The sequence below is a fragment of the Mirounga angustirostris genome, unplaced genomic scaffold (assembly GCF_029215605.1).
Source record: "Mirounga angustirostris isolate CCGP_5_RB_7025 unplaced genomic scaffold, mMirAng1.0.hap1 SCAF_5, whole genome shotgun sequence".
Lineage (NCBI taxonomy): Eukaryota > Metazoa > Chordata > Mammalia > Carnivora > Phocidae > Mirounga > Mirounga angustirostris.
This window is the reverse complement of record NW_026991713.1, coordinates 172,873,525-172,886,708: the sequence shown is the minus strand read 5'-3', so window position 1 is coordinate 172,886,708 and position 13,184 is coordinate 172,873,525. Positions and strand designations below refer to the sequence as shown.

Genomic DNA, 13,184 nt, shown 5'->3' with positions numbered 1-13,184 from the left:
CAGGAGGAAATCCAGGAGTGTGGTCTAGAAGATAAGTGAGGAAAGTGGTGGAGGAGAAGGTAGGAATCAAGCGCAGGCATACCTCAGAGATATTACAGGTTTGGTTCCAGATCACCGCAATAAAGTGAATATTGCAATAAAGCCTGTCAAATGAATTTTTTGGTTCCCAGTGCACATAAAAGTCATGTGTATGCTGCACTGTAGTCTATTGTATACGATACCATTATGTCTAAAAGCCATGTACATACCTTCATCAAAAAATACTTTATGGGCGCCTGGGTGGCTCAGTCGTTGGGCGTCTGCCTTCGGCTCGGGTCGTGGTCCCGGGGTCCTGGGATCGAGTCCTGCATCGGGCTCCCTGCTCGGCAGGAAGCCTACTTCTCCCTCTCCCACGCCCCCTGCTTGTGTTCCTTCTCTCTCTGTCAAATAAATAAAATCTTAAAAAAAAAAAACAACTTTATTGGGCGCCTGGCTGGCTCAGTTGGTTAAGCGACTGCCTTCGGCTCAGGTCATGATCCTGGAGTCCCTGGATCAAGTCCTGCATCGGGCTCCCTGCTTGGCAGGGAGTCTGCTTTGCCCTCTGACCCTCCCCTGTCTCATGTGCTCTTTCTCATTCTCTCTCTCTTAAATAAATTTAAAAAAATACTTTATTGTTTAGGGGTGCCTGGGTGGCTCAGTCGTTAAGTGTCTGCCTTCAGCTCAGGTCATGATCCCAGGGTCCTGGGAGCGAGCCCCGCATCAGGCTCCCTGCTCCGTGGGAAGCCTGCTTCTCCCTCTCCCACTCCCCCTGCTCTCGCTATCTCTCTCTGTCTGTCAAATAAATAAATAAGATCTTAAAAAAAAAATATTGTTTAAAAATGCTAATCATCTGGGGCGCCTGGGTGGCTCAGTTGGTTAAGCATCTGACTTCAGCTCAGGTCGTGATTTCAGGGTCCTGGGATGGAGCCCCGCTCAGCTGGGAGTCTGTTCTCCCTCTGCTCCCCCCGCCCCCCGCTCGTGCTCTCTCTCACTCACTCTCTCTCTCAAATAAATAAATGAAATCTTAAAAAAAAAAAAAAGTTTTGCTATAAAGAACCACAAAGAGGGGCACCTGGGTGGCTCAGTTGGTTAAGCATCCAACTCTTGAATTCAGCTCAGGTTATGATCTCAGGGTTGTGAGATCGAGCCCGGCAGCTCCACATGGAGCCCACGCAAGATTCTTTCTCTCTCCCTCCCTCTCTCTCTCCGCCCGGCCCTTGCTTATGCACGGCCCTTGCTTATGCACGCGCACATGCTGTCTCTCTCAAAAACAAAGAAGTGAAGCAATAATGGGAGGAGTATAGTGTATTCAAAAGATCTTTTTTTTTCCTTTTTAAGACAAGAAGGGGAAAAAGCATATTTATATACTAATGGTAGTGATCCAACCAAAAAGAAAACAAGATGATGAAATGGGAAGTAGTGGCAGGTTGACCTTAGCTGGGAGCATGGTTAGTTCAGCTCTAATAAAAAGAGGAAGGCACAGCAAAGTGTGGCGGGAAGATAGGAGCTTTTAGTCTCTTCTGATGGCTTCTCTTTTCTCACTGAATTGGGAAGCACAATTCTCACTGAACTGGGAGATGCTGAGCTGAGAGTGAGAGCAGTATAGGAAGCACAGAGGGTTGAACAGATGGGTGAGAATTTAGGTCATCTAGAAGTGCAGAAGAGTGAACAGACTAGAGAAATCTTGTCGGAATGCTGGGCAGCATTAGGGCCCACTTGAGGTTCATGGTCATGAATTTGAGAGGAGCTCCCATAGTTGGGTATTTTCTTCAGCCATATTCAGCTGCTTTGGGCAGGCTCGGGGTAGACGGGGAGTTGCATCTAGCAGGGCTGTGATTTTGCCAGGAGGTTAATAAAGTGAGAGAGGGACAAGGGAGTGCTTTTCACTGACCATGAACTTTAAGCTGGGTAAGATGGGAAGTGAGTGGGGGACAGCAGAACGAGGGCAGGATAAATGGATTGGACTCCAGTGAGGTGGAGGGTTGTTGGGGTCAGGGCACCTTTCCTTGACCAAACTTCAGTCAGCCTTCTCTGAGCCCTCTTTGGACTTGGCCTCTGCCTTGGCCCCCATCCTTGCTGGGCCTGCCTAGCCCAGTTTAGGGAGCATCTTCCCCACCCTTGATATCTGATCACCCTGGCCTGCCTTCAGCAAGAATCCTAAGTTAGAATCCCCCTAGTCTTGGTGTTTCCTCTCGGTAATCACTCATCACTGACCCCCTCATTCTGCTGTTGGCTATAAATCCCCAGCTGCATTTGCTGTATTTGGAGAAGAGCCCCATCACTCTCCCCTATTGTGATAGTTTGGACACCTATTACAAGAGTCCTGAATAAAGTCTTCCTTACCATTTTAACCAGTGTCAGATTAATTTTTTCCTTGGCAGGCATACCAGAAAAGGGGAACAGAAAGGAGGAGGGGCTGCAGTTATTTACTGGCAAGGACAAAGTCTGGGCATAACCATTGGGGATTGTGGAGGGTGAGATCTGTGCCAATCTATGGAGTTCAAGCAACCGCCACACCAGGGTGTTGAAAGTCTCATCAGTATGGATATTGAAATCATCAAAAACCATGACAGGATGGTGTGGGAAAGATCCATGAACCAAACTCCATCGTGGGCAGCACAGATGACCACTGAATATGCCACAGTTCAGCTGTTCATGAGACCTCTCCCCGGCAAAGCCACATTTGGGCTGCTTTGAGCCCGTTCCTCTCTTAGGGCAATGTTGCAGATAATCTACAGCCAGAGACCAGTGGCAGTAACAGCAGGGTTACTGAGGCTCAAGTGACAGTGTAGCCACAAAGGACTTTATCAAGATTAGAAACTGATTAAGGAAGCCCTCCCAGCTTCAGTTTCCTAATGAAGCATCTACCTCACAGAGTGCTTATGCATATATAGTGTATGCAAATGACTTACTGTACGTTTAGGCAGTGTTTTCAAGCGCCCGTTAGTTCATGGAACCCTCTCGTAGCAACCTTATGCAGGGTTCTAGTTAATCCCCATTTTACAGATGAGGAAACCGTGCCAGGTGGTGCTCATGTTGATGGTACCTGTAAAGAGTGAGGAGGGGGGGGAATCCCATCTTCCGGAAGCTCACAAGTCCTGTCATCTCTGCTCGAGGGGACAACACCGCGCAGGGAGGCATGAAAGCCGCAGGAGGACGTTGCGGACTGACGGTGGCCTGTGCAGCCGGGGCTCGCCGGGGATCAGCGGCCGATGGCTCCCTCCGATGGCGGACGCGGAGAGCGCAGCCGGTGGGAAGAACCGGCCGTGAGGGGTGGACCTCCGCGGGGGTGAGGGCTGAGGCCGGTACCCTAGAGACATTCCCGGGATTCGTGAGGCTGGAGGAAGAGGACCCCGGAAGGCGCCGAGCGACGCGGCCCTGCGTTCCTGACGACGCACCTGGGCCAGGTGTCACGGCCCCGCCCACCTGCAGTAGCCTTCCGCAGTCACCGCACGCCCCTTTCAGTGGTGGCTCCTCCGAGCGCCTCCGCGAGCTCGGATTGGGGCCCACCCGCACAGCTGGCGCTTGTTTGCATCGGGGTGATGGGCGCCTTAGGAGCCGTGGCCTACACCGTGGCCTCAGGGGCGACCTACGGAAGCATCCCGGGCGCACGTGGAGTGGGAGCCTGAGCTTCGCCGGCCCCCAGAGCCCGAAGGGGGCGGGGCTTCATGGGCGCGCCCACGGGGCGGGGCTGGGCCCGGGGACCAATGGGGCACGTGGGCTGGGGGGGGCGGGCTCCGGGCCTGGCATCCCGGTAGCTGCCGCTGGCTTTTCCGGCACCCGCGCCCCTTCGACCCGTAGCGGACCCCCTCCGGCTCTCGGGGATCGCCCCCGGGCGGCTGCGTCCTCCGGGTGGGTGAGTGAGCGCCCTGCCACACCCGGGCTGTGGGGATGCGCCTGGCCGGAGAGAAGCGGATCTCGGCCCCCTCCAACCCTCCCGGGGAGAAAGTGGGCAGCAACCGGGGTGGGGGGGAGGAGGACCCACCTTATGTTGCTGGCCTGAGTCTTTGTTTTGGTAGTCGAGGGGTTGGTCGAGATTGCAGGGCGCCTCGTGTGGGTGGGAGGAATCTGGTGAGGCTGGGGGGAGAGGAGCTGGTTTGAAATGGGTTGAGAGAGAGGATTGAGGGAGGGCGGGGCTTTGGAAGATTTGGAAATTTCTCGTTGCCATGGGTGAGGTGATTGCTTGGGGGAGTTGGGAGGGGGACAGCTCAGGACACCGGAGGAGGGGGTGAGGAGGGCCTCCTGCCCAGAACTCACTTCCCTTTTTAGGGGATTTGTTTCCTCTTGCACTGCTAGTTGAAAAGGGAGAGTAGCTTTGACTCTTTTCAGAGCCATTGCCATCTTTAGTCTCAGGGATATGGGGGGGGGGTGGTCCCCAGGAGCTGGGAGGGGACTTGGTACCCAAATGCTAAGGGTGTGGAGTCTGCCATTGTCCTGGGAAGTGGCAAGGACCAGTGTGCCCCTCACGAACTTTCTGAGTTGCTGGTGAGTTCTTGCAGCTCTCCCTTTTGGGAAAGTTTCCAGGTGTTTGGTTAGAGATGTTTTTGAGGGGCTCCATGGAGCTGCTTTCCATTAAGCAAACTGTCTTTTGCAGGCCTCATAACCCACTGGTGGCTTCTGCCTGCTCTCTGCCATGGCCAGTGAGAACTCTCCTCTGCTGGCCTACCGGCTCCTGGGGGATGAGGGGGTTGCCTTCTCTGCCAATGGGGCCGGGGGTCCTGGAGGGGCATCTGCCCGGAAGCTCTCCACTTTCCTGGGTGTGGTGGTGCCCACGGTCCTGTCCATGTTCAGTATAGTTGTCTTTTTGAGGATTGGTGAGTGGCGTGTGGGGCTTCCTCAGGGGTGCAGTGGGGTGAGGGAGGGGTGGGACTGGGATGAGGTGGGGGAAGGGTCCTGGGAGAAGTGGGTAGATGAAGAGCTCGGGGAGAGGGCTCCCGGTGGCCTTGTGTTTAGCTCTGCCCTGCAGGTAACTGATGCTGATGACCAGTGTGGTGGTGGGATCCATGAGCCACCCTCTGACCTGCTTTGCCACTCCTGTCCCAGGGTTCGTGGTGGGCCATGCTGGGCTGCTACAGGCTTTGGCCATGCTCCTGGTCGCCTACTTCATCCTGGCGCTCACCGTCCTCTCTGTCTGTGCCATCGCCACCAACGGAGCTGTACGGGGGGGTGGCGCCTACTGTATCCTCCAACATTGATGGATTGGGGTCTGGGCTTTTCTGTCTTGTAGGGAGGAGATGGGGCCGGGGCAGGGCAAGAGGGAGGCAAGTTCTAATGAATGTTCAGCAGGCAGGCCGATATGGGGAAGGTGACCAACATGGCCTTACATGTATGTTAGTGCTAGTCTCCTTTCCACCAGGTGCTTCCCAGCTGTCACTGTGGTTCTCCCAACAGTCTTATCAATTCGGTCGTTCATTTTACAGATGAGGAACTTGGAGCTCAAGAGTATTAGTGACTTGCGTAAAGCCACGTGGCTTGGGAGTGGCTGCGCTGGGCCAACTTGACACTGGGGACGGTCCTGGTGTGTGCAGGGAGACAGGGCTGCAGAGTGCTTTGTGCCCAGACCCTTCTTCCTGCTCCATTTCGCTCTCTTTTCCCTTAACACTCACCCCCTCCTTCCACTTTTAGTTATGATCAGCCGGACGCTGGGGCCTGAGGTTGGGGGCAGCATTGGCCTCATGTTCTACCTGGCTAACGTCTGTGGCTGTGCCGTCTCCCTCCTGGGGCTGGTGGAGGCCGTGCTCGATGTCTTCGGGGCCGGTCTGTGCTCCAGGCGGCTCTCTGGGTTTGCGGGGTCTGGGATTCTGGGGTCATGAGGGAGAGAGCCCTCTCTAGAAGAAGGGCCGCGTGGTCCATTAGCTTGGCTTTCTTGAGTGCCTCCTGTGTTTCCCGCCTCATGGGGACATCTGAAAGATAGTCCTGGCCCACAGGCAGCTTACCCTCTGGTTGGGGAAGCCCAGGCTAGCACCCCTAAAATCAACAGAGCAAGATTGGTGCTATCCAGCAGGGAGGGGTAGGATGCTGGAGGACAGTTGAGTAGGGGAGTGGGCAAGATAGCCTTTGAGGACAGTGGGGCCAAAGAGGGGGTTTGTTCCTGCTTTGATTCATGGTTGGGATCCCTCCTGGGGGTCTGGTCTTCTAACTCTCTTCCTTCCTCTTTGTAGACTCCACGCGGTCCAGTGGGCTTCAGGTCCTGCCCCAGGGCTATGGCTGGAGCCTGCTCTACGGCTCCCTGCTGCTGGGCCTTGTGGGTGGGGTCTGCACACTGGGTGCTGGCCTCTATGCCCGCGCCTCCTTCCTCACATTCCTGCTGGTCTCTGGATCCCTGGCCTCGGTGCTGGTCAGCTTTGTGGCTGTGGGGCCCAGGAGCATCACCTTGGCCCCTCGGCCCGGCCCCAATGGCTCCTCCCTGCCGCCCCAGGTCGGCCACTTCACTGGCTTCAACAGCAGCACCCTGAAGGCCAACTTGGGTGGTGAGCTGGGCACAGGGGTGACAGGGTTCTCAGGGCAAGGGGCAAGCCCGTGAGGGAGCCGGGCCCTTGGAATCCCTGGATAAGAACAGACGTCAGAGAGAATTAGGGTCAGGAGGTCAGATCTCTGAACAGTGCAGGTCATTTAGGATCTGGCCAGTGTGTCTGGCCCAGTGGGGCGTCAGCATGACCACGAGACCGATCCTGCCTTAGAGGAATTTTTTTAGTCAGAGAGATAAAAAGGGCATTCAGAAAACAATTAAATCGCACAATAAGACCAAGAATGATTCAAGTGGATGAGAGTCAGGCGAGGGGTTGTCTGGGGACGGTCCTGGTGTGTGTAGGGAGACAGGGAGGAGGGAGGCCTGAGTGTGGGCTGGGGGCGGGGGAAGCAGGTGGAGCTGGAGGTCGCCTGAGGTGGGTTGGGGATTTCAGGTAGGAGCCAGCGGGAAGGTGTCTCAGGAAGGAGCAAGGACGAAGGCCTGGAGGGAGGAATGAGGAGAATGGGGGCGGGGGTAGGGAGAAGGAGGTGATGAGGCCAGCTGAGCCAGGGGCCTGTGGCCGGTCAGGGCTGGGGTCTTGGGGAGGGTAGTGGGGGAGGCGTGGGAGTTTGGGGCATGTGGTGAGAGGGTGGCAGGGCCAAGATGCCTGGATCCCTCTGAGGGATACCGATGCCCTCTCCTCCCTGGGAACCATCCCTCAGCTGGCTATGCCAAGGACTACACCACGGGGGCCATGATGACCTTTGCCAGCGTCTTTGCCGTCCTTTTTAACGGCTGCACGGGCATCATGGCGGGGGCCAACATGTCAGGTGAGAGCCTCTGCCCGCCGCCCCCTGGGGTGTGGGATGGGTTCCCTGTGCCCCTGTGGGAGTGCTGAGGGCTCCAGGATGTAGGGGATGGTGGAGGGCTGACCTCTACCCTTCTGCTCCTCTCCCTCCAGGGGAGCTGAAGGACCCCAGCCGGGCCATTCCTCTGGGCACCATTGTCGCGGTCACCTACACCTTCTTCATCTACACCCTGCTTTTCTTCCTCTCCAGCTTCACCTGTGACAGGTGCCGGGGGGGAGGGGGGCGGCGGGCAGCCTGGCCCTTGAGGGGGTGGAGCAGGGTCATGGAACAAGGCTGCCACACCTGATCACCCAGCGCGTTCAGGCTGGTGGGGCAGGTACCCCTGTTGTCGGGATGCAGGGAACACGAAGACTGTTTATCCCACTGGGAGAGAGAAGGAAGTGCCGCCATCACCAATGGGGATAGCTGGCTAAATGCCGGTTGCCAGCCTGTAGCCAGTATTTGCTGTGTTCCTGGGACTGTTGTAGCGCTTGGTTTGGGGGTGGTGGGGGATGGCTTTCTAATCAATTTGTATTTCTGTAAATATTTGGATTCTTGTGCAGATACTGTTAGGAATGTCTACCATGTGATTAAACCCAAAGCAGCCCAGCAAATACCATGTCTTACCCCTCCGGGCACACATGATGTATTACAATGGGCTTTGAGATCAGGGCTGGGTCAGTGAGAATACCCAGGACTACCCAGCTCCTCACCCTCACGTAGAGTCAGAGCACTTTTCTCACGGCGGCCCTGGAAAGGATGCACGTGTGTTATCTGCGTCCTCCTCTCCCTCCCCCCAGGACCCTGCTGCAGGAGGACTACGGGTTCTTTCGTGCCATCAGCCTGTGGCCCCCACTGGTGCTGATTGGTATCTACGCCACGGCGCTCTCAGCCTCCATGAGCTCACTCATCGGGGCCTCCCGCATCCTCCACGCTCTGGCTCAGGATGACCTCTTTGGTGCGCCATCCCCTGCTCCTTGCCCGGTTCTGAGCACACACCTTCCCTGCTCCCCCATGTCTGTCTCGGTCTCCACTTGGCCCAGGCTGATGTGTCTGTCGCGTTTCTGTTTGCACAGGAATGATCTTGGCGCCGGCCAAGGTTGTGTCCCGAACAGGGAACCCCTGGGGAGCTGTGCTCTATTCTTGGGGCCTAGTGCAGGTAAGCCTTCCTTTTAAGCTGTCCTTCCCCTTCCCCTAAGCCCCACCTGGTTCTGCTCCCAGGACCAGGAGGGGCTTGGGCTTGGGCTGGGTGAATGAACCACAAAGGCAGGATGTGTTGGCATTTAGCGGGGGATGCATGAACACCCAGCCTCTGGGTCCTTGTCTAGCTGGTGCTCTTGGCTGGGAAGCTGAATACATTGGCCGCTGTGGTCACTGTCTTCTACTTGGTGGCCTATGCTGCGGTGGACCTGTCCTGCCTGAGCCTGGAGTGGGCCTCGGCCCCCAACTTCCGGTGAGAGAAGATGCCTGTGTCCCCAGAGACAAAGAGGGAGGAGTTGGAAGGACTCAGTCTGGGGGGGCTGAGGCTGGAGATGGAGTGGAGTGGCTGGCCCTGAGTGCCCTTCCTTCTCTCCCCACCCCAGCCCCACCTTCAGCCTGTTCTCCTGGCATACCTGCTTGCTGGGGGTGGCCTCCTGCCTGCTCATGATGTTCCTCATCAGCCCCGGGGCCGCCGGCGGCTCCCTGCTTCTCATGGGCCTGCTTTCTGCCCTGCTCACGGCTCGAGGAGGCCCCAGCAGCTGGGGCTACGTCAGCCAGGCCTTGCTTTTCCATCAGGTTGGGGGGCTCCGAGGAGGGGGGGGGCAGGGGGGGAGGCAGTCTGGGAACCCCCCGCCCCCCACCAAATAGGCCCCCTTGTGCCATGGCTGAAGTCGGGGTTCTTGTCTGAGAGGTGGTAGTGGGGGCTGCCCGCTTGAGCCCTTCCTCTCCACACCTTACCCCTGGTCCCAGGTGCGAAAGTACCTGCTCCGGCTGGATGTCCGGAAGGATCACGTGAAGTTCTGGCGGCCCCAGCTGCTGCTCCTGGTGGGGAACCCCCGGGGAGCCCTGCCTCTGCTGCGGCTGGCCAACCAGCTCAAGAAGGGGGGCCTCTATGTACTGGGCCACGTCACCCTGGGAGACCTTGGTGAGTCGCCCCCGCCATGTCCCCCCTGCCCCCCACCCCCCCTCGTTCCTTCCCCAGCTTCCTTCTCCCTCTCGCCTCAGATGCTCTTTGTGTTCTTTGGGTCCAGAGGCCTCATGCATCTTCCCCGATGACACTTCCAACCAGCCAGAACCCTGCCCAGACCTTTTTCTTTGGCCCACTGGGGATTTGGATTCTAGGAGAAAAGTACATGGGTTTGGCCCACATCTGCTGCCTCCCTTCTCTGCAGACTGCCTGCCCTCTGACCCTGTGCAGCCCCAGTATGGGGCATGGCTGAGCCTGGTGGACAGAGCCCAAGTGAAGGCCTTTGTGGACCTTACCCTCTCGCCCTCTGTGCGCCAGGGAGCTCAGCATCTGCTGCGGATCTCTGGCCTTGGTGAGCTACTCCTCCCTGGGTCCCCTCAGCCCCCTCTGTGGCCCCTTTCAATCTCTGCTACTGTCCCCCAGAAAGTAAACCACAAACTGCAAACTCCGAAAGGAACTCAGGGTCCAGTTCAGATAAGATGCAGTGCTCAGGTTCAAAGATAACAGATGGTGGGAAAGTCCTGAGGAGATGTTTAAGGACTGGAGATGGGTGCCACTGACGCTGTTTTTTTTTTTCCTGACCCCAAAACTAGGGCACAGGTTCTGAAGACCATGTTGTGTGTCTGGGGACAATGGGAGAATTATTTGAGGCTGGGGGGCTGCTCCATCAAATCTAGGGCAGATGGTTTCCAGCCATCCAACTTCAAGACCACTATGCACTGATGTGGCCGGTGACACGATGGTATCTCAGCTGGGGCTTGGAAGGGGCAGAGAAGGAAGGGGTGGTGTGACATTGGCCTCCAGAGACCGCAGAGGATGCAGAGGGTGTGTGGGGCTGATGCTTTCTGAGCGAGTGTTTGATTCCCTGCTTTGTTACCCTGCCTTAGTGCCGCGGCCTCCAGCCTTGCACCCCGGCTTCCTGCAAACCCATCCTGAGCTTCCACCTTCTTTCTCAATCCCAGGCGGGTGTCAGCCCCCTCCCTGAGTGCATACTCCCTTCTCCACTTAGCTCTGGCTAAGGTTCAAGTGTTGGACAATATCCTGTTCGGTGTAAATCAGAACTCTGGACGATGCTCAGGAAGGGGTGACTAGTTTCATTTGCAAGATCGGCTGGAGTTCACGGCCGCACAGGTGTTTTGGGCTGTTGGAGAGCCTGGTGTCTCCTCAGCCCCACCCTCTGTGGGGGAAACCGTGCCGGGAGACCACTATTTTCTGCCACATTTGTCCTGGGAAAACTGATTCAAATGAAGGGAAAGGATTTCCTCTAAATAGTAAGTCCTCCTGGAGTGTAGAACTTGATTTACTGGTGGATTTTGAGCAACCCGTCTGTTTCAGGAGAAATAAGCCTTAGACACGATCTCAGAGTCTTTCTGTAAATTCAGCCCTGTTAAAGTGGGCGTTGGCGGGGGGGCTATCCAATTTCACATTGTTCAAAAATTTAAAAACCAGGAACTGTCAGCAGGGACCTGGGGCATTGTGTTTGCTACACACAACGCGCGCACACACAGGGGTCAGAGGCTCAGAGAATAGGCTCTGGTGCTGGGTGCCTTGTGTTTACCTGCGGACCCCAGTATCTTCTGACCGTGAGCCTTGGGGCAAGTGACTTCATTGCTCTGTGCCTCAGGTTGCTTATCTGTGAAAGGGATGAGTAAAGAGTCCCTACCTCATCGTGTTGTTCCAAGAATCAGATGAGTTAAAACACAAAGTGTTTTCAATAGGACCTCGCCCTTGGTTAGTATGTGCAGATGGTAGCTGTTTCTTCCCCGGGGACCAGGCTTTGGAGGCCCTGCAGTGGTAGGAACAGATCAGGCCCGTTCTCATCCTCCCTCAGCAGAGGCTGGAGTGCTCTTTCCCTGGGGATTGAGGCCATGAGCTTGACTGTTGTCTACTCAGGGGGTCTGGTCTGCCAGTGGAGTCAGACCCTCATCTCCATCATGAAAAAGGTGTGCAGCTAGGAGCTTGGAGCAGAGGCATCCTACTGCCGTGGACCGGAAGTGCTCGTTAGTTAAGAAGAATTGCTCCTGAGGCGAACTTTCGCCTTGTATTTAAGTGGGGGGAGATTAGTCATGCAGATGCAACAAATAAATGCATGCAAAAGCATTTGGGCAAACTAAAAGTCATTACGCAAACATGCGAAACGTTGTTGCTGGGAGAGCCCAAGCATGGTGCGAAGGCCATACCTGATGGCTGACGTGTGTCGCTGTCAGCGTGTCCGAGTGGGTGCATATTAGCGTGGGGTAAACTTGGCCTGTAAGTCTGATTCCTGTCGGTTCCTTCCCACCTCCCCCTCTCTGCCCCCAGGTGGCATGAAGCCCAACACGTTGGTCCTGGGTTTCTACGATGATTCTGCACCCCAGGACCACTTCCTGACAGACCCGGCTTTCTCCGAGGCTGCTGATGGCATCCAGGAGGGTGGGTCCCCAGCCCTGAGCTCCCTGTTTCCTCCACCCCGGGCTCCTGGGAGCCCCCGGGCTCTGAGTCCCCAGGACTATGTGGCCACAGTGGCAGATGCCCTCAAGATGAACAAGAATGTGGTCCTCGCTCGGGCCTGTGGGGCGTTGCCCCCTGAGCGGCTGAGCCGGGGGTCGGGGGGCACCTCTCCGCCACATCACGTGGACGTGTGGCCCCTCAACCTGCTGCGGCCCCGGGGTGGGCCCGGCTACGTGGACGTGTGTGGCCTTTTCCTGCTGCAGATGGCAACCATCTTGGGCATGGTGCCTGCTTGGCATAGCGCCCGGCTCCGGATCTTCTTGTGCCTGGGGCCTCGAGAGGCCCCCGGGGCGGCTGAGGGGCGGCTCCGGGCATTGCTGAGCCAGCTGAGGATCAGGGCCGAAGTGCAGGAGGTGGTGTGGGGCGAGGGGGCTGGGTCTGGGGAGCCCGAGGAGGAGGAGGAGGAGGAGGAAGGGGACTTTGTGAATGGCAGGCGGGGAGACGCCGAGGCAGAGGCCCTGGCGAGCAGTGCCAACGCCCTGGTTCGGGCCCAGCAGGGGCGCAGCCGAAGAGAAGGGCCCGGGGGGCCTGAGGGTGGGGATGGCGAGGGTGGGCCTGCCACGGCCCTCACTTTTCTGTACCTGCCTCGGCCGCCGGCCGATGCTGCCCGCTACACTCGCTACCTGGCGCTTCTGGAGACTCTGACCCGTGATCTGGGCCCCACGCTGCTCATTCATGGCGTCACCCCCGTCACTTGCACTGATCTCTGATGCCCGGGGCCTGAAGGAGAGGGTGCTCGGGTCTAGGGACCCACCTTGATTAGTGGATGTGGAAGGGAAGGGCAGCCTCCCGCCTGCGCCGCGTGTGGGGGTGTGGAGCCCGGTGGAAGGACTAGAGGATCCTGGGCTGGGCATCCATCTGTCCCTGGGAGAGGGGCTTCAGGGCACTCACGCAGGGCAGCGGTCCCGTCCCCACCACGCTGGGGGAGGAAGCCAGCAGCCCTCCCCACTGGCCTCCCTCCCTTCACCGGTGCCTTGATGGAGGCTGGGTCTCTGCTTTGACTGTCAGCTACCTCAGTCTCCCCTCGCCCAACAGATTCGCAGACCCCTGAGGTTGTGCTGTTTTTGTTGTTTTATTTTTCTAACCGCTGAACGTGAATAAAAGACCGAAACACTACGGGCTGGCTGAGCACTGCTGGGGGGGAGGGGTAGGTGGGGCAGGAAGAGGGAGAGATCTTGTATGGGGGAGTGTGGGAAGGAGCGGTGCTGGAGCG

General features: G+C 57.3%; 1 protein-coding gene across 6 annotated transcripts; it reads left to right on the top strand.

The window, feature by feature from the left end:
- The first annotated feature begins 3,718 nt into the window (after nucleotides 1-3,718).
- Nucleotides 3,719-13,087, top strand: SLC12A9 (solute carrier family 12 member 9). 6 transcript variants are annotated; one of them, XM_045875643.3, is made up of 14 exons: nucleotides 3,719-3,870; nucleotides 4,613-4,832; nucleotides 5,062-5,196; nucleotides 5,644-5,775; nucleotides 6,180-6,488; nucleotides 7,189-7,296; nucleotides 7,428-7,539; nucleotides 8,115-8,272; nucleotides 8,391-8,473; nucleotides 8,643-8,767; nucleotides 8,898-9,090; nucleotides 9,265-9,439; nucleotides 9,687-9,833; nucleotides 11,783-13,087. In XM_045875643.3, the coding sequence occupies exons 2-14, from the start codon at nucleotides 4,652-4,654 to the stop codon at nucleotides 12,679-12,681; spliced, it is 2,757 nt and encodes a 918-aa protein (XP_045731599.1). In that variant the 5' UTR covers nucleotides 3,719-3,870; nucleotides 4,613-4,651; the 3' UTR covers nucleotides 12,682-13,087. The 6 variants fall into 6 exon arrangements, with proteins under 6 accessions (XP_045731599.1, XP_064449282.1, XP_045731598.1 ...); XM_045875642.3 differs by having other exon boundaries at nucleotides 3,724-3,874; XM_064593213.1 differs by having other exon boundaries at nucleotides 3,724-3,874; nucleotides 10,075-11,926.
- The last annotated feature ends 97 nt before the right edge of the window (nucleotides 13,088-13,184 follow it).